The sequence below is a fragment of the Lutzomyia longipalpis genome, chromosome 1, assembly GCF_024334085.1.
Source record: "Lutzomyia longipalpis isolate SR_M1_2022 chromosome 1, ASM2433408v1".
In the NCBI taxonomy this organism is placed as follows: Eukaryota; Metazoa; Arthropoda; class Insecta; order Diptera; family Psychodidae; genus Lutzomyia; species Lutzomyia longipalpis.
In genome coordinates, this window is record NC_074707.1 from 12,202,761 (window position 1) to 12,227,178 (window position 24,418).

The 24,418-nt window shown below is 37.0% G+C and overlaps 6 protein-coding genes across 8 annotated transcripts in view; 2 read left to right on the forward strand and 4 right to left on the reverse strand.

Moving 5' to 3' along the window:
- The window catches only part of LOC129788331 (tolloid-like protein 2), a 606,934-nt gene extending 593,271 nt beyond the window's left edge, over window positions 1–13,663 (reverse strand). The window contains exon 1 of the transcript XR_008750359.1: window positions 9,075–13,663. The gene's annotated coding sequence lies outside the window, so the exon portion shown is untranslated. The remainder of the gene's footprint in view (window positions 1–9,074) is intronic.
- LOC129790073 (luciferin sulfotransferase-like) overlaps window positions 1–24,418 on the reverse strand; it is a 767,385-nt gene that overhangs the window by 593,271 nt on the left and 149,696 nt on the right. The window lies entirely within an intron of this gene.
- LOC129788207 (probable Rho GTPase-activating protein CG5521) overlaps window positions 1–24,418 on the reverse strand; it is a 626,970-nt gene that overhangs the window by 593,271 nt on the left and 9,281 nt on the right. For both annotated transcript variants that reach the window (XM_055824273.1, XM_055824272.1), the window contains 2 exons: window positions 22,294–22,487; window positions 21,258–22,222 (listed from right to left, as the gene is read on the reverse strand). In XM_055824273.1, the coding sequence (XP_055680248.1) occupies window positions 22,008–22,222; window positions 22,294–22,487 (409 nt within the window). In that variant the 3' untranslated portion in view covers window positions 21,258–22,007. The remainder of the gene's footprint in view (window positions 1–21,257; window positions 22,223–22,293; window positions 22,488–24,418) is intronic.
- Window positions 1,993–4,365, forward strand: LOC129790389 (SAGA-associated factor 11 homolog). Of its 2 annotated transcripts, XR_008750551.1 has the most exons (3): window positions 1,993–2,571; window positions 2,670–2,931; window positions 3,035–4,365. XR_008750551.1 is itself a non-coding variant. In XM_055827875.1 (2 exons), exons 1-2 carry the CDS (start codon window positions 2,217–2,219, stop codon window positions 2,855–2,857), a joined length of 543 nt encoding a protein of 180 aa, XP_055683850.1. In that variant the 5' UTR covers window positions 1,993–2,216; the 3' UTR covers window positions 2,858–4,365. The 2 variants fall into 2 exon arrangements, 1 of the variants encoding a protein (XP_055683850.1); XM_055827875.1 differs by having other exon boundaries at window positions 2,670–4,365.
- Window positions 3,724–7,744, reverse strand: LOC129790153 (uncharacterized). Its single transcript, XM_055827503.1, has 3 exons — window positions 7,289–7,744; window positions 5,110–5,416; window positions 3,724–5,044 (listed from the first exon to the last, which is right to left on the reverse strand). The coding sequence occupies exons 1-3, from the start codon at window positions 7,401–7,403 to the stop codon at window positions 4,627–4,629; spliced, it is 840 nt and encodes a 279-aa protein (XP_055683478.1). The 5' UTR covers window positions 7,404–7,744; the 3' UTR covers window positions 3,724–4,626.
- LOC129789744 (uncharacterized) lies at window positions 17,293–19,198 on the forward strand. The gene is made up of 2 exons (XM_055826785.1): window positions 17,293–17,500; window positions 17,569–19,198. The coding sequence occupies exon 2, from the start codon at window positions 17,581–17,583 to the stop codon at window positions 19,018–19,020; it is 1,440 nt and encodes a 479-aa protein (XP_055682760.1). The 5' UTR covers window positions 17,293–17,500; window positions 17,569–17,580; the 3' UTR covers window positions 19,021–19,198.

The window sequence follows — 24,418 nt, forward strand, 5'->3', positions numbered from 1 at the left end:
GATTTAAGACTTTTTGACCTTTTTGAGAAAAACTCAATAATAATAATTCTTGTACAAAAAAATCTTTTCTAGAATAAGGGATTTTTTTTACAATACTGGAAGATCTTTTTCGGTTTTCCTAAACAGAAAATCTTTTCTTCAATCACGTATCAAAGAAGAAAAATTAATTTTCCTCCAAAGCTTTCGGCTCCTTCCGAACGTTTAACACTTAGAGGATTTATGTGGACACCGTGTCCATTTCGAGTTTTTAAATCGTCATAGATTAAAATGTATTGAACCTATCGTGATAAATACCACGTCTATGTGTAGGGAATTTCAATTACTTTAAGTTAGGCTAAAGAAAATCCGGAAAATATTTTGCTTTTTAAAAGATAATTAAGGTCAAAGTCGAAAATATACGCGGAGGATGAAAATGGTCACCGTGACCAACGGTTTTTTTTTCGAAAAAAATCGACGCGCCCGAAGATTATGAACTATACTCCTGTGTTAAAAGATAGGAATATGGTTCATAATCTTCGGGCACGTCGAAATACTCTTTTGCACAATTGTCAAAGTGTTGTTTACTTTTTTTTTTACATAAAAACTCCGGAAAATTCAATACCTTAAATAAGAAAATACAAGGATTAATCTAAAAAAATGTACTGGTAAGCTGACCAAGCTTACGGGAGCTGTGTTTCTTTCAGTGTACCAATTTTGTGAGAGCAAACTAGAACGCGAATTAATTTAAATACGTGCAAAGTCGGGAAAAAGTAGAAAAGTCATACCCTAAGAAATGTTTGGAAGGCCATATCTCGAGAACGGATCCATAGATTTTCATAAATTTTTTTTTGTTTGAAAGGTCTTCAAGTCAGCTATAACATATCGAAAAATGAAAAAAATTTATGTCGTCGTTTTCGAGATATTCATCGAAAACTCATCGAAAATTTTGTTTTTGATTTTTGGCCCCCTAGCGATCACTTTTGAAACTTCCGATGTTCTAGAGAGTTGTAGGGTTTGTTGAGATCTTTCATTTGACCCCGGGTTGATCAAAATCGGTCAAGCCGTTTTCGAGTTATGGTCGATTTTCGATGAAAAATTGTGGCGGCCATATTGACTAAACGGCTTGACCGATTTTCGAAAATGAGGTATCGTTGGAAAGCTCTTGATGGCCCCTACAACATATCAAAATTTCAGCCCTCTAGCTATAATAGCGGCTGAGATATAGCGAAAACAAAATTTTGAGGTTATCCAAAATGGCGGTCGCGGGGGTGGGGGGTAAAATTTGACATCATAATCGGATGTCTTCCAGTCGATATTTAAACTTTGCCGTTTACCGTAAGTCTCTATCTATTACCGTTCTCTTGCAATTTAGCTCTGAACTCCGGACGGACGGCCGGACGGCCGGCCGGAAAAAAAAATTTTTTGGCGCATACGTTTTTTGGAATGTGGGGACCCTAATTCGTGCTCATCCCAAGTTTGAGCCCGATCTGACGACTTTCGATTTTGCTCGGTACACAAAAGCTGTGTCTGAAAGAAACACAGCTAAAACCCTTCAGGTAGCCTTCATAAATTGTTTTTTTTTGAGATTGATAAGTGGTTTCAGCGCACCCATAAAAACCAATATTTCAGATTGTCTATCGATTTCAATCTTCCATTATAATATTTTTTTATCCAAAATTTGCGCGAAGCGCAATAAATCCCCCCATTAATTGAATAAAATATGCACGCATAGTTATTTTGCAAATGCAATCTTCCATATTTCCTTGAAATATTTGAAAAAAAACCGTTGGTCATTCTGTCCAATTTCATCCTCCGCGTAAGTGAAAATTGCCCGGTCCTCCGAGTGTTAACAAGGTAGATTGAGAGAAGGTTTGGACAGAGCTGAAATCTTCGTAATAAAATTTCAGTTTTCCTAAATAAAAAAATTTTCCTTCTAACGACAATCATAAAATTAGAAAAATAAAAAAAAACTCATCATGTGAAAAAAAGATTTTTTTTTCAGTGTATTAAATTGTCAAACCAGCAGCATTGTAGAGGTTAAGGCAGGCGGTGTAACACAACACACAAGACGTAAACTTTTTTATTGTGTGGACCCACCTCCAATCAATGAAAAAGTGCCCCCAAAGGTCCCAAAAACTGACCACCTGCTCTCCCCCGCAAAGTCCCATCGTTGCAGTGTGCTCAGGTGGTGCGTGAGGAAAAAAATCAGCTTGTGGGGGTGTTCTGCAGCTCACGAGATGAACAGTGATTTATTCCATGAATATGCCAACGAATCTGAGTTAATCAGCGAATTTAGGAAATACATGCACGATACGGACAATGTGGAGAAGGTCACCAACTACCTATACAATTCCCTGGTCGACGATGCAATTTTAGGTGTTGTCCTGGAAGTGCACTGTGACGTACGGACGGGGATTACGGAGGCAATTGAGGGAGAGCCCGAGGATACGAAACCCTACGCTTTAATCGACTTACCGGATATTGATGTCTTCGGTGCGGCCAATGCTAAGAAAGCTATTGATTGTACATGCCCCAACTGTGATAGATCTGTAGCAGCCTCCAGGTTTGCACCCCATCTCGAGAAATGCATGGGTGAGTAATCCCCCACAGCACTGTGGGTTTGTTTTGCTTCTCTCTGTCTCTCTGCTTGACAACAAGGTGGATTTTTTTTGTGTCTTTGTGTGTGGCAGGAATGGGGAGGAATTCCTCGAGGATTGCCAGTCGACGGATAGCCAGCACCCGCGGAACGAGTGAACAGCTCTTCGGCACTGGCATTAGTGACGATGAAGATGATGCAGACTGGTCAGGTGAGAAGAGAAAGAAGAAATTCCAGCCCGTCCGAACTAATGGCACAAAAAAGAACGGAAAGACTTCTTGAAAGTAGGAGAAATCTTCGAATTTTTGTTTTAAGCTGTCCAAGGAGATTTTTATTTAGTTTAATTCTTCTCTCAGGTATGACAAAAAAGTTTATTTAAAAATTCCACCCTCCTTTCCCTTAGGGATGACTCCCTCCGCTCAAAAGATCATACATTTTCATGCCAAGATTTCTTTCTAGATCGCCCAACATTCGCCAAGAGATCATCTTATCAGTTGCTTCCTTCATGTTTATTTCTCTTTCTAATCAATCCCATCAATCCATAAATCCAAATTGTACATAAATAGGACTACTTTGAGAGCTTTATTTTACTCAAAAGAAAGAAAAATCTACATATTATTACCTATCTATATAATATTATTGTGTGAGAAAGAAAATTGTATAGTTGATCGCCTCTTTTTCGTAATATCACTTTAGAGAATATTAATGTGAGACCATAGATTTATTTAGAGAGAAAGAAGAGAGAGAGAGAAAAAAATGGATATCCAAAAATTTAAATTTCTTGAGAATCATTGACGAAAACTCTGTGAAAGTTTTTAATTAATTGTATGATATATTTTTTACTGCTGACTTTACCACAAAATTCACAAATTTCTGTTTTTTTTTAATGTAAACCTCTCATGAAAAGCCAAATCTGTTGACAATAGAAATTTGTTGGATATCTCACACGCAATAGAATGACTAATTTCTTCAGCAATGCCACTCAAAAGTATACTTTTTTTTATACATTTTATCCATCTCACAAGTCTTTGCGAAGAAATTTCTCATCTCTATTCGCTCATCTTCAAGATTTTATTTTTCTCCATTCAAAAGGAATTTTTTTTTATACAAAAACAAAAAAAAAAAGTGTTAGAAAAAAATATTATCAGTATATTGTATAAGTTTTAATTAATCTATTATATACACATAGTTCTATTGCTATGGAAAACATTCAATCATTTCACATAAAAATACATACATATACGGTCTGCCCTGCAGATAATGCATAAATAAAAGAAAGAAACATATAAGAAATCTTTAAAAGATTTTTTGATTCCTCAAAATTCAAAATTTGATGTAAAAAAAATTATGATATTTCCCTCAACAGTATCCCATTATCGCATACATATAATGTTTATTAAATCCTACTACATAGAAAAACACAGGATTTACTAAATTAATGCAAAATGGTGTTTATGATGTTATATAGTGTGAAGAAAAAAATATAATAATCAGTGTGTAAAAGATATATAAAAAAAAAATTCAATGGCAATTTTCAAACACGGTGTCTAATCAAATATTTCGAGAAAAGAATAGACTTAAAAGTTATCAAAATAAATTTAAAAAAAAAATAGCGCAAATAGAGCGAAGATGGATGACTGTTGTAGAGAAGCCAAATAAAAAGAGGAATTCTGGTGTCTAGAATACTGATTGAAAGATGGGAAAAAAATTGTAAAATACAAGAGAAAAATTCTTGAGAAAATTAAACTGCACACACCGTGGGTTAGTCCAGGTGTCTCATATTATACTTATTTTTGTGTTTTAACTCTTTCGCGCTTTGAGCATTGAATTCTCAATGGAATTCTGCTGCCTAAATAATCTGAATTATACACAAATATTTCTATTTGATGAGGAATTTGGGATGGAATTACTAATTTCCTTCCATTTGTATAACTGTTTGGTGATATTGAATTTGTACTTCGTAACTTATAATGATGAAAAAAAAATCATTAGATTGTAATAAACGGTAAAGACATAAATTCATAACGTCTAAGAAGTCATTTTTTTCGCAATTATTCTTCTGATTTTGGTGGGCAGAGATCGCATTTCTCATCCAAACTATGCTGAAGGGGACTCTTGTCCACAATGGGATGCATTGTGACTTGAACATGCTGAAAATCCTTGCCAGAGATGCATCGTAGTCCCAGGAAGATGTTGAGAAGAATCCACAGAGTAAGTACAATGTAGGAGGCAATTAGAACAATTTGGTAGAGAATGAATGATCTCAACCCATGGTGATCACCGTCGATCGCATTGAGAGCAGCCCTGCAGGAATTTTCTTCAATGATTTTCCCAAGAGCAGTTTGCAACTCATCACACATCTGTCCCATTTTCACAGTTACGTAGACACTGTGGATCACCGAGGCGATCGTCATTAGGATCACAAAAATGATGGACGGTGTCAAGATTCTCCACGGCTTTGGTAGCAATCTGCAAACAGAGAATTCGGGCGGCTAAAAATAAAATCAAATCAATAAATCCTTGTTTATGCTCACGTTGCGTTGCCCTTTGATCCATAGCCGCAGATGAGGAAGAACGTGGCCCACACGATGGCAAACATACCCATAACTATCGGTGGGAATGCCACATAATCGCAATAGGTGTGCTGCCCAAAGAACATGGCATATGCCTCAATGTGAGTCGTGGTGGAGTTATCCAGAGTTCGCGTTGATGCCACATTGAGGCGGAATTTTGTCTGCAAAGGACACTGATCGCCTTGGAATCTCCTCGTGAAGACATTGAAAGTGAAGGCCAGGGTGAAGGAGAAAATCACAATTGTCAGCAAAAGCCCAATTATTTTATCTAGAAACACACAGAAAAATAATTCTAAATCTTCCGCAATAAAACTTTTCTATAAAATACGCACAAGTCCACAATTTAAAGGAACTTCGAAGAATCATTTTTTGATCTCTATTCAATCTTTCGTATCTATAGCTAAAACGTTCACTCATCCTTTGATGACTTTATGAATAAAAATCATCCTGCAAATTTTCACACAGCAAAGGAAAATTCGAAAAATTCCCAAAAGAATTGCGCGCGCAATGGGCACAACAAAAGTTTCCATAGATGCGAAAGCTTGGAACAAAAAAATTCATCTTCTATTATATGTTTTAATTGCAAAAGGAAGAGAAGTTCCTCAAAATAAAAAGATTCAATAGCTTTTCATTTATATGATTCCTCAATCGCACATAAATAATTTAATGGCAAAAAAGAGTTTGAGGGGTAATTAATATAGTGAAATGGTGTACTTTATGAGAATTCGACGAATCCAATTATAAATTTAATTTTTTTAAATTTTATGCATAAAATGTCCTAAATGATGTACCTACCTAAAATAATTATAATTAGAGTTTAATTGTATTTAAAAGCTTGAATTTATTTTAGTAGAAGATTCGGTAACATTTTGAAGTTAAAGGTTTCAAGAGTTTCAAGATCATTATTTATTGATTTTTATTTATATTTTATTAAAGAGTTTTGAGTTAAAATATTTAAACTAACTTGAAATTAAAACACATTTGCTCTAATTCATTTAAACTTTAAAGAAAATGGGAGAATTACAATGAAAAAGAATCTTCAATAAATCTTCAACTTCTAATCCTTTTTTAACTTTTCAAATTCAATTAAAATAATTTTTGTAGGTATCAAATTAGCTTCAAAAAAAAAGTTTTGAACAAATACGCTTGTTTTAAATCAATAAATTCTTTTTAAAAAATATTTTGTTGTGAAATGAAAAAAAAATATCCAAAGTTAAGAAGGTCAATAAATCTTAGCTTGATGACCTAAAAGACATAAAATTGCTTTATTTGTGTAGTCTCTAGGCACGCCGTTCATCACCCCATATAGGTAAGACATGGCATACGAAGGGTTAAGTATTCCTCCAGATTATCCGTACTACATAGAACAATTTTAAAAAAAAAATTGTAAAAATTCTATAATGTCTCATATGGGGAAATTGGTTTCTTCGAATTTCTATTCAGTTGATAAAATTTAATCTAATCTAATTGCATTGAGATGGAAAGTCGTTAAAAGAAAGTATACAAGGTTTTTTTGATAAATATATACTTATCAGCTCGTGGTAAGCCGCAATAAGCTAAAGAAAAGCTTATCAAAAAATATTTCTATCAGACTCAAAAAGTTGCCATTTCCGCTATTTTTTTCATTTTAAACTATTTCTATCTCGATGAGTACCCCTCTAGTGAAATTAGTTTTACGTGTAAACTGTGTATATTCAGAGATTTCTTTTGATTTTTTTTAATAATCAATTTTATACAAAAGCACAACGTAAAATGCGATTAAAATATGAATAAAGGAATTGGTAATTTTTTTTTATTATTTGCAGTTTTATTTTTAAATTCTGAACAAAGAGAATTATGCAAATCCATAGGAATTCTCAATAGAGAACGAGTTTGTTCTGTGATTCTGCAAATGGCATTTAGTGGCTAATTTAGAAACGCACATCAGCTGTGGAGCCTTTTGATACACTCAATTTGCATTTATTTTGCGAATGATGATTCCATCATGACGCGGAGTCCGGCCGCGCATCAAAGGAGAATGTTTATAAACATTATTCTCTCTTAATGAGATGTGAAAACATCTTTTGGCAAAAACATAATTTTTTGTGGTGGGAATTTTTATGATTTTCCTTGAGGAAAAATTACATTTTCTTCTACTTACAATTTTCCCTCTGCATCTCCTTTGATTTATTGGGCAGATCATCTTTCAACAGCAATGAATGATTATTTATGATCTCATACATTGTTCTATCGCCGTATTTGCTGGGTGACGTCATGTCTGCAGAGAGGTTCTTAAAATCACGCACTTTTCCGCACTTGCCTTCAGCACACAACTGACTGAGACTGATGTTCAGCGCACTTTCCTTTGAATTCCCTGAGAGGGCATCATTGTGTGTGATGCAAAGAAAAAGAAAGATCTCTCGAGGAGAGAAAAGAACACGAAGCTATCCTACTAAAAGCAATGTAAATTCTGGCTTAGAGATCAGCAGCAGCAGCGTGTAGAGGAGCTCCCAACGTTTCCCGCCACGAGTGTAGGAACAAACTAAATTTAATACACTCTATCATGCTTCTTTTAAATTTATGCGTTCTCATGTGGTGTGTACAACATGCTTAGAGATATAGACATTTCCATCGGGGCAGTAAACATTTTGAAAACATTATTTAATGTGCTACAAGACACGTTTTCACTCCAATATAATGTAATATTGGCGGAAAAAAGGCGTTGATAAAATAAACAGAGAATCGCCACCAAAAGGAGTGCTCGGGGTGTGTGGGCGTTTTGGCATAAGAGAAATTCCACCGGCTGGCAAAATGTGAAATTACTACATCGCTAATAGAATAAAACATATACAACATTAACTTGTGCACAGTGATGGACGTTCAAGAGCGCGCGTCATTTAATTACATTTCCCATCCATTGGGAGGCATTTTCACACGCCAAACAATATTCACAAATATCTTGGGAATTCATCGATAAATTTCACGCGGGAAATTCTACACGCGATGTTGGTGAGAGATTTCCTCCCATTTTTCAGCACATCCAACAGGAATGTACGAAAAAATAGCATAAAGATTAAAAATTCATTCAATAAAAATCCCACAAAGAACAAAAAATTTTTGAATTTCCTCTCCCTTATTTTTCTCGATGGTTTTTGCATTTTTATCAAAAAAAAACTTAATAATGAATTTTTTTGTCTTCCTTTTGCAAAAATGATTTTTTCAGCAAACTGTTAAAATTTTAACGATCGTTGAGTTTGAAATAAAACTATCCAAAGTATGAGAAAAGGAGTTTGGATAAGTACGGATAAGACATCTTGAGCGTTCCTTCGATTTTTCGATTCTTTTGTGTTAAAGTATTACTTCTCATTTAATTTGCCGTAAAACCTACAAATATTAGATAAATATCCATTAATATAGAGAGTGTGCGATACATTTGAAAGAAAGTAATTTGTTTCGCAAGGAAATCAAAGTAAAAAGAACGGATTTTTTCTCCTGAAGAAAAAGAGGTTAGGTTTGCATGAGCGTCGTTTTGTCTGGAATATTTTAATCAGGAAAACTTATGTTTTTATTACAGTGAGGCGTAAAAATGGATTTATCGCCCTCCACAAGTAAGGGGGCAAAGATGCAGTATCCTCAGGATTCATCCTTGATGCTGAAAATACTGAATACTGATTGCTTGTACACCATCTTTTCGTACCTCAACGTCCGGGAGCTCATTGGTATTGAGAGCGTTTGCCATAGATTCAAAGAGATTGCCGAGATGATCTATAAGACGTATCAAGTTTTGAACTTTGATCAAATTTACCGTGGAAGGAAAATTGTGAAAGAGGATGTGATGAAGATTGCACGACGCGTGGGACCCAATGTTCAAACTCTCACGGCTACACGGTATTTTCAACGGATGATCCGTAAAGATGTTTACAAGTTGATTTACATACTGTAAAGACGGTTCTTTTTCTCCAATAATTACTATTTTATTTCTCTAATCACCTTTCACACGTCTTCTTCCTTTTCCTCTACTTTCTGCTCTACCCAATAAAATCTCCTCCCTCGTGCTATAGGAGAAATGTCCTAGGACATTTCCTCCGATACCACAGCCTTCCCCCCTAAAGATAGAAGAGAAGATGACTCTCAAAGATTGAGGCGGTCCGGTGGATTTCTGATCCTTTTTGATCTACGAAGTGGACTTGATGAGGTCTCAGTAGGTTCGGAAACCGCTGCTGTATCGAAAGCAGGTTCATCTTCTTCCGCGAATTCTCCCTCCGCACAAAACGCATCTCGGAATGAATCAGAGTCCGAAGAACTCTTAGAACTGACAGATCCACTTCTTAATCTGCCTTCAAAATTACCTGTACTTGACTCCTGAGCTACAGTGGAAGATTGCAAATCCCTATCATCTTCTTCCCTATCAACCTCCCAATACTCCTGAGTCTTTTCCTTCTCGGTTTGTCTACCTGCTTCAACCCCTACTTTCCTTATCTGATCAACATGCCTCTTCCAGACTCTCTCATCATCTAGCTGTATATAATAATGCAACTTCCCCATTTTCTTTGTGATTACGCCAAACTTCCACTTAACATCTTTTTCTGCGTAGTTCCTGGCTGCCACCCTTTCCCCCACCAGAAATGATCTTCCTACTGATAGCTCCTTTATCTCGCTTGCTCCCTTCTCTTGAGGAAAAAGCAAATCTAGCCTTGACCTTATTTGTCTCCCAAACAGTTTCTGACTGGGGGATACACCCGTTGCCGCATGAGGAGTCCTTCGATAATTCATCAACACCGAACAAACTTTTCTCTCCAAATCACCCTCTTCCCAATCTTTCAACGCGAGGAGTTTCTCTTTAATCGTTCTTACGTATCGTTCAGCCTGTCCATTAGTGGACGGATGAAACGGCGCACCCATCTTATGCTTCATCCCATTAATTTCACAAAATTTTGAGAATTCCCCGCTAGTGAATTGAGTTCCCCTATCGGAAACCAATATTTCCGGAAAACCGTGTGTCGCGAAAATGTGTCGCAATTCCTTAATAGTCGTTTTGGTTGTCATGTCCTTTACCACCCTGACTTCCGGCCACTTCGAAAATGCATCCACTAGTACTAGAAGATATTTCCCTGAAACAGGCCCTGCATAATCAATGTGCACCCTCTGAAAAGGTTGATTAGCTTCTTCCCACATGTGCAACTTATCCTTCTTAGGGTCCTGTCGATTTTCTTGACACTTCGTACAATTACTGACCGTTTCTTCTATGTCGCGATCAAGGCCTTGCCACCAAACATACCCTCTTGCAATCATTTTCATTTTACTCATACCGAAATGCCCCTCATGAAGCTCTTCCAGTACTCGTTTCCGTAGACTTCTGGGAATATATACCCTCCAACCCCTTACAAGACACCCTTGTTTTATCGAGAATTCACTGGGGTCAATCCCAAAACAATTTGCCGCAGTCAATCTATCTCCCCTTCGCAATTTCTCCATAAGATCAGTAATATGATCTTCTTTGATGATTTCCTTCGAAATCTCGTCAGCAGTTACTGGAAGAGTTTCAATGAGGTGCAATTGAGTTACTTCTGGTTCATCCGTTTCGAATTTCGCCCTACTGGCCGGAAGTCGTGACAGTCCGTCTACATTCCCATTATCTTTTGAACTTCTGAACTGTATTTTATATCTAAATCCCTGCAGGAAGGCAGCATAATGCTGCATACGCATTGCTGTATACTTTGGAATCCCTTTTTCTGGATTGAAAATGTGTGAGAGAGGCTTATTGTCCGTTACCAAGGTAAACTCCCTTCCGTAAAGGAAATTAAAGAACTTCTTTATCCCAAAAATTATCGCATATGCCTCCCTATCCAACTGCGAATACCTCTGTTGTGTTTCGGACAAGGCTTGGGATGCGTACTGAATCGGTTTTTCCACGCCCCCTGGGAACTTATGACTCAGACAAGCCCCCACCCCTACTGGGCTCGCATCCACCGCCAAAATCAATTCCTGACTGGGATCAAAATGAACTAAAAATTTATCACTGCACATTTCTGACCTAATGGTCTCCCAAGCTCGTTCGCATTCTTTGTCCCAATTAAACTTGACTTCCTCTTTCGTCAATCTTGTGATTGGATACAATTTCGTGCTAAGATTATCAAAGAATCTTCCGTAATAATTGATGAATCCCAGCAACGACCTCACTTCATCCCTGTTCTTCGGAGTTGGCATGTTCATCAATGCCTCGATCTTTTTGATGTTCTTATGTATACCCTTTTTATCTATCACGTAGCCGCAATACTCGATCTGGGAAGCAAAAAATTCGCACTTTTCAAAGTTAACCCTCATATTCTTTTCGTTCAATCTTCGCAATACCTCCTTCAATCTCTTCCCATGTTCTTCATCATTGGCCCCAGTTATTCTAATGTCATCAAGAAAAACTTTCACTCCGGGTATGTCCCGGAGTAGGTTTTCCATCATTCTCTGCCAAATCGCCACCGCAGACGATACCCCGTACATTAGCCTCGTTGGCTGATATAGACCTTTGTGCGTATAAAGAGTCAACAACTCTCTATCTTGCTCCCTTACCTCCATTTGCAAATATGCCTGCGTCAAATCTAGTTTTGTAAACTTTTCCCCACCTGCCATATCCGCAAAAAGTTCCTCAATCGTTGGCAAAGGATGCTTATCTATTATCAGTTCAGGGTTAATCGTAACGCTGTAGTCCCCACACAAACGAACATTTCCGGAAGATTTAGGAATTGCAACCACTGGTGTCGCCCATCGACTTTGATTTACTTTAACCAAAATTCCCTGCCTGACTTTCTCATCAATTTCTCGCTCAATTGCATCACGCTTAGCAAAAGGAGGAGGCCTAGCTTTTAGAAATTTCGGCTGAGCTCCCTCCTTCAATTTCAATTCTGCCTGAAAATCTTTAATTTTCCCCACAGATGTATCAAACACCTCTCGAAATTCTTTCTTTAGATCTTGTATGAAATCTTTTGTATCAGAAATCTTGTTCACTGTGACTTTGCAATCTTCCGACTGACCTTTCATCAATTTATTCCAATCTAGCCAATCGAACTTCTTCGTCCAATCCCTTCCCATCAACGGTTGCTTGGAGGGAACATCCGCGATATAAAGATTTACCCCACGAAGCATACGACCTTCTACTTGTACTGATACCTCAACAAATCCCAAAATATCAATTTTTGAATTATTGTACCCTGCAAATTTTCTCTTTGTTGGAAAAATTTCCAACTCTGGGCACAATCGGTCTTTTTCTTGAAGGTTAATTATCGATATTGGCGAACCGCTGTCAACCTCAAACTTGAGCCACCTCCCTTCCACTTTTACATCGAGATCAATCTTCTTGATTAAATTCTCTTCAATATACATGATATCCTCAATTGTATTCAAAGATTCCTTACCCTCTTTCTCCCCTTTCTCCTTACAATCTTTACTCTGACAAACCCTCTGAATGTGTCCCATCTTGTGACAATTGTTGCACTTCGTATTCACATGGACGCACTTGTTCGCCAGATGATTTGCCAGTCCACATCTGTAGCATTTCAGCTGCTTCTTCGGAGTCGTTCCATTTGCACGACGTTCATGCTCCTGCTGCTGAATTTCCTTGCCTGCAGGTTTCTCCTTTGGTTTTTCTTCCACTTTGTGCACATCTTCTGCGTCAGCCTTGGACTTTGTAATTGTCTGACCTCCTTTCTCTGAAACTTCCATGGCTTTTGCAATTTCCACCGCAATCTCCAACGTGAGGCCTTTCTTTTCCATAATCCTTCTCTGGATGGCATTGCTCTTCAATCCAACAACGAATTGATCCCTTATTGCGTTATCCAGACTGTTGCACACAGAACAAGAAAACTCGCACCGAGCCGCCATTTTTCTCAATTGTGACAAAAATTCATCCACCGACTCCCCTTCCTGTTGACGTCTCATGTGGAATTGGTATCTTTCCACCACTTGCAATGGAGTCGGATCGTAGTAATCCGTGAGAATTCTCACGATTTCAGCATACGGCACTTCGTTGGCCCTCTTTGGCGTGATTCTGTCGCAAAGTTTGTCATACGGTTCCAAGCCCATGTGCTGTAGCAGAAGCCCCTTCCTTGTACTTTCATCCGTGATTCTCATCATGTTGAATCCCATTTCAAGAAGCTGTACCCACCTTGTCCATTTGCCCTTTTCGGGTTGAAACCTCTCTATCATGTGAGATAGCGCCCTTTCTCCAGAAAAATTTTCATCTCTGACGTCATAATTCCGGGAAGTCGTACTGACGCCACCTTGAGCGCCTTCCAAAGATCTCTCCCTCGGCAAATCTGGTAGTTTCTTCCAATAATCATCACTTTGCATGGCCATTGCCTCCAATTGCTCGTCGCCACTGTAAAGACGGTTCTTTTTCTCCAATAATTACTATTTTATTTCTCTAATCACCTTTCACACGTCTTCTTCCTTTTCCTCTACTTTCTGCTCTACCCAATAAAATCTCCTCCCTCGTGCTATAGGAGAAATGTCCTAGGACATTTCCTCCGATACCACACATACACTGCAAGAATTTGCGCAAGATTGCACTCGATCGATTCCCAATTTCATCGGCGATTGTTCCTGATATGGCCAATGCGTTTAAGAATTTGACAGAAGCTGTGCTCCCAGACTGCAATCTCACGGATGATTCATTGATGGCCTTGCTTCCATTGAACCAAATTGAGAAACTTTGTGTTGCGGTGAATTGTCGTCTGACGGGAACCTTTCTTGCTAAATTGGAGAAAATTAAATTTCTCGAACTGTCTTACTGCAGTAATATAGATGTTCAGCTGTTCAAGGATTTCTGTATGAAATTTCCTCAACTCGAAAATCTCGGCATGGTAGAAAGCTTCAGCATCATGAAAAACTGCCTGGGCACCATTGCTAAAAATCTGACGAATCTGGAAAGCATTGCAATTTGTGGGGATTTCCAGGATTATGGGAATGAGTTGCTCGACTTGGCTAACCTGCCAAAGTTGAAACACTTGGAGATACAGAGTCGTCCCAGCATAGACACCATCGATCAGGAGCCTACGAATCAAAATAATCTCTTGGAAAAGTTCCTCTTGGCTCTTTCTGCCCACAATCGCCTCGAACACCTGAACATTTCGGATAGAATCATCACGAACGACATCAAAGCAGCTCTGGCAAATCTGCAGAAGTTGAAGGTACTGCAAATAAGCAACACCAAACATTTTGACGATCGTGTGTTGAAGAAATTTTCATGCTTCAGCACCCTCCAGAAACTATATATTTCCAACAATAACATCTCAGTCAGAGGCTTGATGCGTGTCATTAGGCTCTCTCCATTGATTAAGTACATTGATGTGACCTGTTGTGAGAAGTTTTCTGAAGAGTTCGATGGAGAGCACATCAAGCGTATACTTGGCTATGTGAAAGGAAGACCTCATGCCCTGACGATTCAAGTTGATGACATATATCTTCCATCAGAGGATTTTCATTACATGTTGCCTCTATATCATCCAAGATTGAAGATCATCTACGGGGAGGGTACTTTTTTGGAATGGATGTCATTCGAGGGAGACTCTTCAGAAAATGATGAGTTTTTTGCAAGTGCAGATATCGCGGGTGATGATAATTTCTAAGAGGGATAAATATACAGATAAGACAAAGATTAAGCTTTTACATTTTAAATCTTTCCTGAATTAACTCTGAAAATGTGAATTGATGAACTATGTACCTCTAATACTTTTTCTTGAAATAAAAAATACTCATCGGATACCTCTTCCCTGTCTTTTCTTTTAATAAGTTGGAATGTTATAAATTAAATGAATTTTAGAAGCTTTCATTTGAACCGTTTAAACCTCATCTGATCAAAAGAGGACAAAAAGAACCTGAAATAAAAAGATTTTCGATAAAATAGGTTTGAAAGGCTTAACCGATTTAATTCGAAAGAAAGAATCAAATCTGAAATTATCCAAGATGCTAAAAAAGTTTGGATAAAAATTAACCGGCAATATTGAGCGTTCCTTGGATTTCTCTTGTATGAATTTTCCGAGTTTTCTCATTTAATTAGCTTTTTTTTCTCTACAAAATATTAGAATAATTTCTATAATTAAAGAAAGTGTGCGATACATTTGGAAGAAAAGCATTTGTTTTGGGAGAAATCAAAGTAAAATCACAAAAAAATCTCCTTTAGAAAGAAAGGTTAGGTTTGCGTTAGTGTCGTCTTCTCTGAAATACTCTAAAAAGAAAATTGATTTTTGTTTTACAGAGAATCATAGAAATGGATTTACCACCCTCCACGAGTAAGGGGGCAGAGATGCAGCATCCCCAGGATCAGAATTCATCCTTGATGTTGGGAATGCTAAATGATGATTGCTTGTACACCATCTTTTCATACCTCAACGTCCGGGAGCTTATTGGCATTGAGGGAATTTGCCATAAATTCAAAGAGATTGCCGAGATGATCTACAAGACGTATCACATTTTGAACTTCAATCTTTTCCGAGGAAATAGAATTGAGCCAAAGGAAATAATGGAAGTAAAGGAGATTGCACGACGTGTGGGATCCAATGTTAAAACTCTCATAGCTACTCGGCACCCACTTTGGATGATCCGTGAAGATGTTTTCAAATTAATTTTTGTTCACTGCAAGAATTTGCGCAAAATCATCCTCGATGACTTCTCAATACCTTCGTCAATTATTTCTGATGTAACCATTGCGTTTAAGAATTTGACGGTTGCTGTACTTACAAACTGCAATCTCACGGATGATACACTGATGGCCTTACTTCCAATGAAACAAATTGAGGTGCTTAATCTTTCGTACAATTTTTGCCTGAAGGGAACCTTCCTTGTTAAATTGGAGAAAATCAGAGAGATCGATCTATCTCATTGCCATAAAATAGATGTCCAGATGTTCAAGGATTTCTGTGTAAACTCTCAACTTCAAAGCCTCAATATTTCGAAAAACAAGAACATCATTAAAAACTGTTTGGATACAATTGCAAAAAACCTGACAAATCTGGAGAGCCTCGCAATTTCTGACTTTTTCCAGGCTGATGAAAATTCGTACCTTGTTTTGGCCGATTTGCCCAATATGAAACGCTTGGATTTATATACATACTTGGAACATTCTGAAGAAATTAATTTCTTGGGAAAGTTCCTCTTGGCTGTTTCGGCCCATAATCGCCTCGAACACCTGGACATTTCGGAATCTAACATCACGGATGACGTCAAAGCAGCTCTGGCTAATCTAAAAAACCTGAAAATCCTAAAAATGGTTGATGTTTCACATTTGAACGACCGTACGTTGACGCAACTCTCCTGCTTCAACACTCTCCAGGAACTACATGTTTCCAGGAGTGACATCTCAGTTAGAGGTTTGATTCGTGTCATCAAGCACTCTCCATTGATTAAGTTCATTGATATGGCTTATTGTAAAATGTTTTCTGAAGAATTCGATGAAGAGCACATCAAGCGTATACTGGGCTATGTGAAAGGAAGACCTCATGTCTTGACTATTGAAGTTGATGACAAGAATTTTCCACTAGAGGATTTTAAACATATCTTGCCTCTATATAGTCCAAGATTGAAGATTGTCTATGAGGAGTATAATTTTTTTTCATACCTTGAACATTCTTCAGAAAGTTATGAATCTTTTTTGGAAGAACAATTCTCAGATTATGACAATTATTTTTAGGATGATTTTTTTTTTGGATGAATCATAAACAGATTACGATTGAATTTACTCTTAACTGTATCCAAAAAAAATCAGAATATTACTATGTTAATTGATGGACGTATAATTTTTGAAATAAGAAATTATGTTTATGAAAATTAATTAAGAACTTCTTTTGTCCCTTTTATTTTAAATAAATAAAGTTTTATTTAAAGTATTTGAACCATAGATCAGATCTGATCAAAATAGGAGAAATAAAACCTGAAAAGAAATAATTTTTGATCATATTTTTAGGCAAATTGCTTGATTGATTGTTTGGCAGCTATAATTCCAGCTCCGGTAGTCTGGAAAGATTTTGGGCGTACAACATTTTAGAAAGTCTCGCTTGTATTGTAGAAATTGAAAAAAAATCTTTCTTCCCAAAAAGCTTGATCCGGATAACTAAAAAAAACTCAAACGAGTCATTATCCGAATTGCAAAAGGAAAATTTGGATAAGGAGGATAAAAACGAACAGGCTGTCAGGCCATTGTGAGCATTCCTTGGGCTTCTCTTGTATGAATTTTTCGTGTTTTCCCATTTAATTCGCTTTTTCTCTACAAAATATTAGAATAATTTCTAAAAATAAAGAAAGTGTGCGATAGTTTTAGAAGAAAACAATTTTTTTTGCAAGAAAATCAAAGTGAAAAGAGCAAATTTTTTCTCTTGAAGAAAAAGAGGTTAGGTTTGCATAAGCGTCGTTTTTTTTTTGGATATTCTAATCAAGAAAATTTGTTGTTTTTTACAGTGAAGCGTAAAAATGGACTTATTACCCTCCACGAGTAAGGGGGCAGAGATGCAGTATCCTCAGGATTCATCCGTGATGCTGAAAATGCTGAATACTGATTGCTTGTACACCATCTTTTCGTACCTCAACGTCCGGGAGCTCATTGGCATTGAGGGAGTTTGCCATAGATTCAAAGAGATTGCCGAGATGATCTACAAGACGTATCGCGATTTGAACTTTGATCAAATTTACCGTGAAAAGAGAATTGAGAAAGAGGATGTAATGAAGATTGCACGACGCGTGGGACCCAATGTTGAAACTATCACGATTACACGGTGCCCACTTCCGATGAACCGTGGAGATGTTTTCAAATTAATTTACAAGCACTGCAGGAACTTGAACAAGATCATTCTCTATCGATTCTCATTTCATTCAGCAATTGTTCCTGATATAACGAATGCGTTTAGGAATTTGACGGTTGCTGTACTTGCAAACTGCGATCTGACGGATGATACACTGATGGCCTTACTTCCAATGCACCAAATTGAGGTGCTGAGTGTTACACACAATTTACGGATGAAGGGAACCTTCCTTGCTAAATTGGAGAAAATCAAAGATATCGATCTATCTCATTGCAAAAAAATTGATGTCCAGATGTTCACGGATTTCTGTGTGAACTCTCCTCAACTTCAAAGTCTCAATATCATTAAAAGTCAGAGCATCATTCGAAACTGCCTGTACACAATTGCAGAAAAACTGACAAATCTGGAGAGCCTCTATATTTCTGACTTTTTCCAGGCTGATGAAAGTTCGTACCTTGTTTTGGCCGATCTGCCCAATATGAAACGCTTGGAGTTATATAATCCTTTTGATATGGAACACCCAGAGCGTGCGAGGAAAGTTAATCTCTTGGAAAAGTTCCTCTTGGCTGTTTCGGCCCATAACCGCCTCGAACACCTGGACATTTCGGAAACAATCATCACGGATGACGTCAAATCAGCTCTGGCAAATCTGAACAAGTTGAAGATACTAAAAATGGCTGATGTTTCACATTTGAACGATCGTACGTTGGCGCGACTCTCCTGCTTCAACACTCTCCAGGAACTACATGTTTCCAGGAGTGACATCTCAGTCAGAGGTTTGATGCGTGTCATCAAGCTCTCTCCATTGATTAGGTACATTGATATGGCTCATTGTAAAAAGTTTTCTGAAGAGTTCGATGAAGAGCACATCAAGCGTATTCTGGGCTATTTGAAAGGAAGACCTCATGTCCTGACTATTGAAGTTGATGACATGAATTTTCCACCAGAGGATTTTGATCATATGGTGCCTCTATACCATCCAAGATTGAAGATTGTCTATGAGGAGGAGGATAATTTTTTTTCATACCTTGAGGATTCTGCAGAAAGTTGTGATTCTTCTTCGAATGAAGATTTCTCAGATGATGACGCCATGGACACAGATGACGATTGAATTTACTCTTAATTAACTCTATCCAGAAAAAAAATCTGAATATACTCATGTTAATTGATGGACTTCTAATTTTTGTAATAAGAATTTATGTTTATGGAATTAATTAAGCACTTTTGTTCCTCTTATTTTAAAACTGAAATGTTAAATCGTTTAGAAATAAATAAAACCTGAAAAGAAATAATTTTTGATCATATTTTTAGGCAAATGTCTTGATTGATTGTTTGGCAGCTATAATTCCAGTTCCGAAAGTCTGGAAAGATTTTGTGCGTACAACATTTTGGAAAGTCTCGCTTATAGAAATTGAAAAAAATCTTTCTCTCCCAGCCCAAAAAGCTTGATCCGGCTTGATCTCATAACTGAAGAAAAAACTCGAACGAGTCAAATCTAGAATTATCCGAATTGCAAAAGGAAAGCTTGGATAAAAAGGATAAAAACGAACAGGCGGTCAGGCCATATTGTGAGCGTTCCTTGGATTTCTCTTGTATAAATTTTCCGAGTTTTCTCATTTAATTAGCTTTTTCTCTACAAAATATTGAAATAATTTCTATAATTAAAGGAAGTGTGCGATAGATTTGGAAGAAAACAATTTGTTTTGGGAGAAAATCAAAGTAAAATCACAAAAACAATCTCCTTTAGAAAGAAAGGTTAGGTTTGCGTGAGCGTCGTCTTCACTGAAATACTCTAAAAAGAAAATTGGTTTTTGTTTTACAGAGAATCATAGAAATGGATTTACCACCCTCCACGAGTAAGGGGGCAGAGATGCAGCATCCCCAGGATTCATCCTTGATGCTGAAAATGCTAAATACTGATTGCTTGTACACCATCTTTTCGTACCTCAACGTCCGGGAGCTCATTGGCATTGAGGGAGTTTGCCATAGATTCAAAGAGATTGCCGAGATGATCTACAAGACGTATCACGATTTGAACCTTGATCAAATTTTCCGTGGAGCGATATTTGAGCAGAAGGATGTAATGAAGATTGGACGACGTGTGGGACTCAACGTTCAAACGTTCACAGCTACTGAGTACCCATTTGAAATGATTTATGTAAATATTTTCAATGTTTTCAAATTAATTTGCATTCACTGCAAGAATTTGAGCAAGATCACACTCGAACAATTCCCATTTCATTCAGCGATTGTTCCTGATATGGCCATTCCGTTTAAGAATTTGACAGAAGCTGTGCTCATATACTGCGATCTCACAGATGATTTATTGATGGCCTTGCTTCCAATGAACCAAATTGAAGTGCTTAATGTTTCGTACAATTGTTGTCTGAAGGGAACCTTCCTTGCGAAATTGGAGAAAATCAAAGAGATAGAACTAGCTGATTGCAATGAAATTGATGTCCAGATGTTCACGGATTTCTGTGTGAACTCTCCTCAACTTCAAAGTCTCAATATCATTAACAGCCAGAGCATCATAAGCAACTGCCTGGACACAATTGCAGAAAACCTGACAAATCTGGAGAGCCTTTCAATTTCTAACTTTTTCCAGGCTGGTGAAAATTCGTACCTTGTTTTGGCCGATCTGCCCAATATGAAACGCTTGGAGTTATATAATCCTTTTGACAGGGAACCTGCGGATAAAGTCAATCTCTTAGGAAAGTTCCTTTTGGCCACTTCAGCGCACAATCGCCTCGAATACCTGGACATCTCGCAAACAGCCATTACCGAATCCTTTACGGACGACGTCGAAGCAGCTCTAGCCAATCTGAAGAAGTTGAAGGTACTAAAAATGATTGGTATTTCGCATTTGTTGACTCGATTCTCCTGCTGCAACACTCTCCAGGAACTACATATTTCCGGGAGTAACATCTCAGTCAGTGACTTGATTCGTGTCATCGAGCTCTCCCCATTGATTAAGCACATTTATGTACCTCATTGTGCTAAGATTTCTGAAGAATTCAATGAAGAGCACATTAACCGCATATTGGAGTTTGTGAAAGGAAGACCTCATGTCCTGACGATTGTAGTTTATTACAACAGGTTTCAACGCACAAATTGTAAACATTTGTTGCCGCTATATCGTCCAAGATTGAAGATTATCTATGAGGAGGAAAAAACTGATTTTTTCGATTTTTCATACGAATTCTTCAATGGACTGTGATTTTCCTCCCCTTTTCCTCTTGAAATAGATCGAGTGAATCGAGTGGACACAGGTGACGATTAAACTTTTTCAAATTAACTCTCTCCACAGAAATAAAAATCTAAAAATGTTAATTTTTCTTTAAATACCTAATAATGAAATAAAGTTTCTTAAAGTTTAATAGATTTTTATTTTTTTAAGCTTTAACATTTATTTTGTGTTTGCTTCGATAGACAAGTATATCCTCCAACAAACCAATAAAAAGAATACTGGACGAAAAAAACGTAAGTTTTCATTTTTCTTTAAATTACATATAATACTTTTTTGTCCATATTTAAATAAAAGAGAACGCAATTCTTTTGAATTTTCCATTAAAACGAAATGAATTAGTGCGAATTGTAAGTGATAAAAATAAAACATGCGATAATAAAGCTTCAACTATAAATAAATACATAAAATATTGAACGAAATAAATTCTTAATAAAAAAAAAGGAGAAAAATACAAATATTCTTTAAAATAAGTCCATGTGATTCTTACAATATTAATAACTTTTTTCATTTGGAATATTTAATTGATCGTTTAGGTTTAAATTTATATTACCTTTTTTTCTTGCATCTTAAAAGTCTCTGTGTGTTGTGTAATATAATTTTAGAAATGCCACCCTTGCGCACAATTATTTCTCTCTCAGTGAACAACAAGATTAGATAGATTTTTTTTAGCTTCGTATAGACATCGAATTTGATCTTTCATTTTATAAGAATTAAAATAGAGAATTTATTTATTCCCCCACAATACCCTTTTTTTTTAAATTTTTTTCTCACTATTTAAGTTAAGTCTTGGAGAGCAGAGAAGAATTGTTTTTTAAGTTAATTGATTGAAGATTTAGTTTTTGTTTTTCTTACTTAAATTTCCTCCCCGGAAGTGTTGGACTATCCGGAGGGGTGCTCTGTTGGTGATGATGATGCTGCACCGATGCCCTCTTTATGCCCCCCTTGAAGGGATGCGTAATCTTCCGGAGTGGCCGTGGTGAGGGATTCTCTGCTGATGTGCCACTAACAGCACTCTGTTGACTGTTTGACTCTCTTCCTCCAATTTCCAAATGTTGCATCCAATCTGCCAATGAAAGGAGATTAATTATTAATAAACGTCATGAATTTCCTCCCCCTCCTTCCTGCTAAACGTACTCTTTGAAGCGATCTTTTGATGATCAATGAGGGCAGCTGCTAGTGGTGCACCTCCTGGATTCCCAGAAGTATTTGTCGTGGGCACCGTAGATGATTGAATTGGTGAAAAAACCCGTCCAGCAAATTCCTCAAATGTTGTACTCTCTTTATGCCTCGATGCCACTGTTTCCAGCGATCTGTGCCTCTCCTCGTAGCTGCGTAAATATATATAAAAAAAAATTAAGAGTATGTCCAATTTTACTTTAACCCTTTGACGCCCATGTGAAATATGGAAATATTCAATATTTTCTTCAGGATATTCATTTTTGATAAAAAATATTTTCAATGATCATTTCTTAATAATTTTCTTCTAAACAATTTAATTCATTAAAATTTAACGTTATACGTTTGGGTCGTTTGGGTTAACCTATAACCCAAAGAACGTTAAAGAGTTAAGAATTTTCTTTTGCAAATTGTTACTTTTTCACTTTGATTTTGCCAAAAAAATATTATTCTGTAAAACATATTCAAAATTCATTGTTTTAGTTTCCATAGAAGCTGAGATTTTGAGTAAAAACCTTTTAAAATGTACTGGTAAGCTGACCAAGCTTACGAGAGCTGTGTTTCTTTCAGTGTACCAATTTTGTGAGAGCAAACTATAACGCAAATTAATTTAAATACGCGCAAAGTCGGGAAAAGTTGAAAATTCATCCCCCGAGAAATCTTTAAAATGCCATATCTCGGGAACGGCTCCATAGATTTTCGATTTTGAGCTATCGTTGGAAAGGTCTTAACCTCAACTATAACATATTAAAATGTGAAGTAAATCGATAATGGCATTTTCGAAATATTCGAGTTCGAAATTTTCGAAAATTTTGATTTTGACTTTAGCGCCTCTCGTGGTCATTTCTCGAACTTGCAATGTTCTAGACACTTGTAGGGCTTCACGAAACCTTTCATTTGCACTTGAGTTGATCAAAATCGGACTTGTAGAACCCGAGATATGACATGCCAACTTTGGAAGGCTATATCTCGAGAACGGAGACATAGATTTTCTTCATTTTTGGCATGTAGCTAGATAATATGGTCAGCTATAACATATCAAAAAATGAAGCAAATCGATAATGGCGTTTTCGAGATATTCATCGAAAACTCATCGAAAATTTTGTTTTCGATTTTTGGCCCCCTAGCGGTCACTTTTGAAATTTCGGATGTTCTAGAGAGTTGTAGGGTTTGTTGAAAGCTTTCATTTGAGCCCGAGTTGATCAAAATCGGTCAAGCCGTTTTCGAGTTATGGTCGATTTTCGATGAAAAATTGTGGCGGCCATATTGACTAAACGGCTTGACCGATTTTCGAAAATGAGGTATCGTTGAAAAGGTCTTGATGGCCCCTACAACATATAAAAATTTCAGATTTTTAGCTATTACAGGGGCTGAGATATAGGCAAAACAAAATTTTGAGGTTATTCAAAATGGTGGACGCGGGGGTGGGGGGTAAAATTTGACTTCATAATCGGACGTCTTCCAGTCGACTTTTAAACTTTGCCGTTTACCGCAAGTCTCTATCTATTACCGTTCTCTTGCAATGTATGGTTGAACCACGGCGGACGGCCGGACGGCCGGAAAAAAAATTTTTTGGCGCATACGTTTTTTGGAATGTAGGGACCCTAATTCGTGCTCATCCCAAGTTTGAGCCCGATCTGACGACTTTCGATTTTGCTCGGTACACAAAAGCTGTGTCTGAAAGAAACACAGCTAAAATCTTCTCAAAATGGCGGTTTCACCGTTATTTCTTTAATTGAAAAAAATCTAGTTGGCGTATTTCTCAGTCGATTTTGACAGAATTCAAATGATTTGAAAGGGAATTTTTTTTCAATTTTCGTTTCTGAATTTTATTTTTAATTTCTCAATGGTTTCTGTTTAAGAAACATGGAAAACGTTCTCAGAATTGACGCCATTTCTATAAAACGTGAACAATATCGTTTCGTATTTCAAAAAAGGACGCCACCAACAATAAGCGCCATTTTGAAAACTAGATTTCTCTTAAAAATGAAACAAAATAGAAGAAAAATTAAAGTCTGTTAATCAAAAAAAAGAAGAATTACCTACGAAAAAGGAAAATTTTCGAGAAAACAGAAGGAAAATG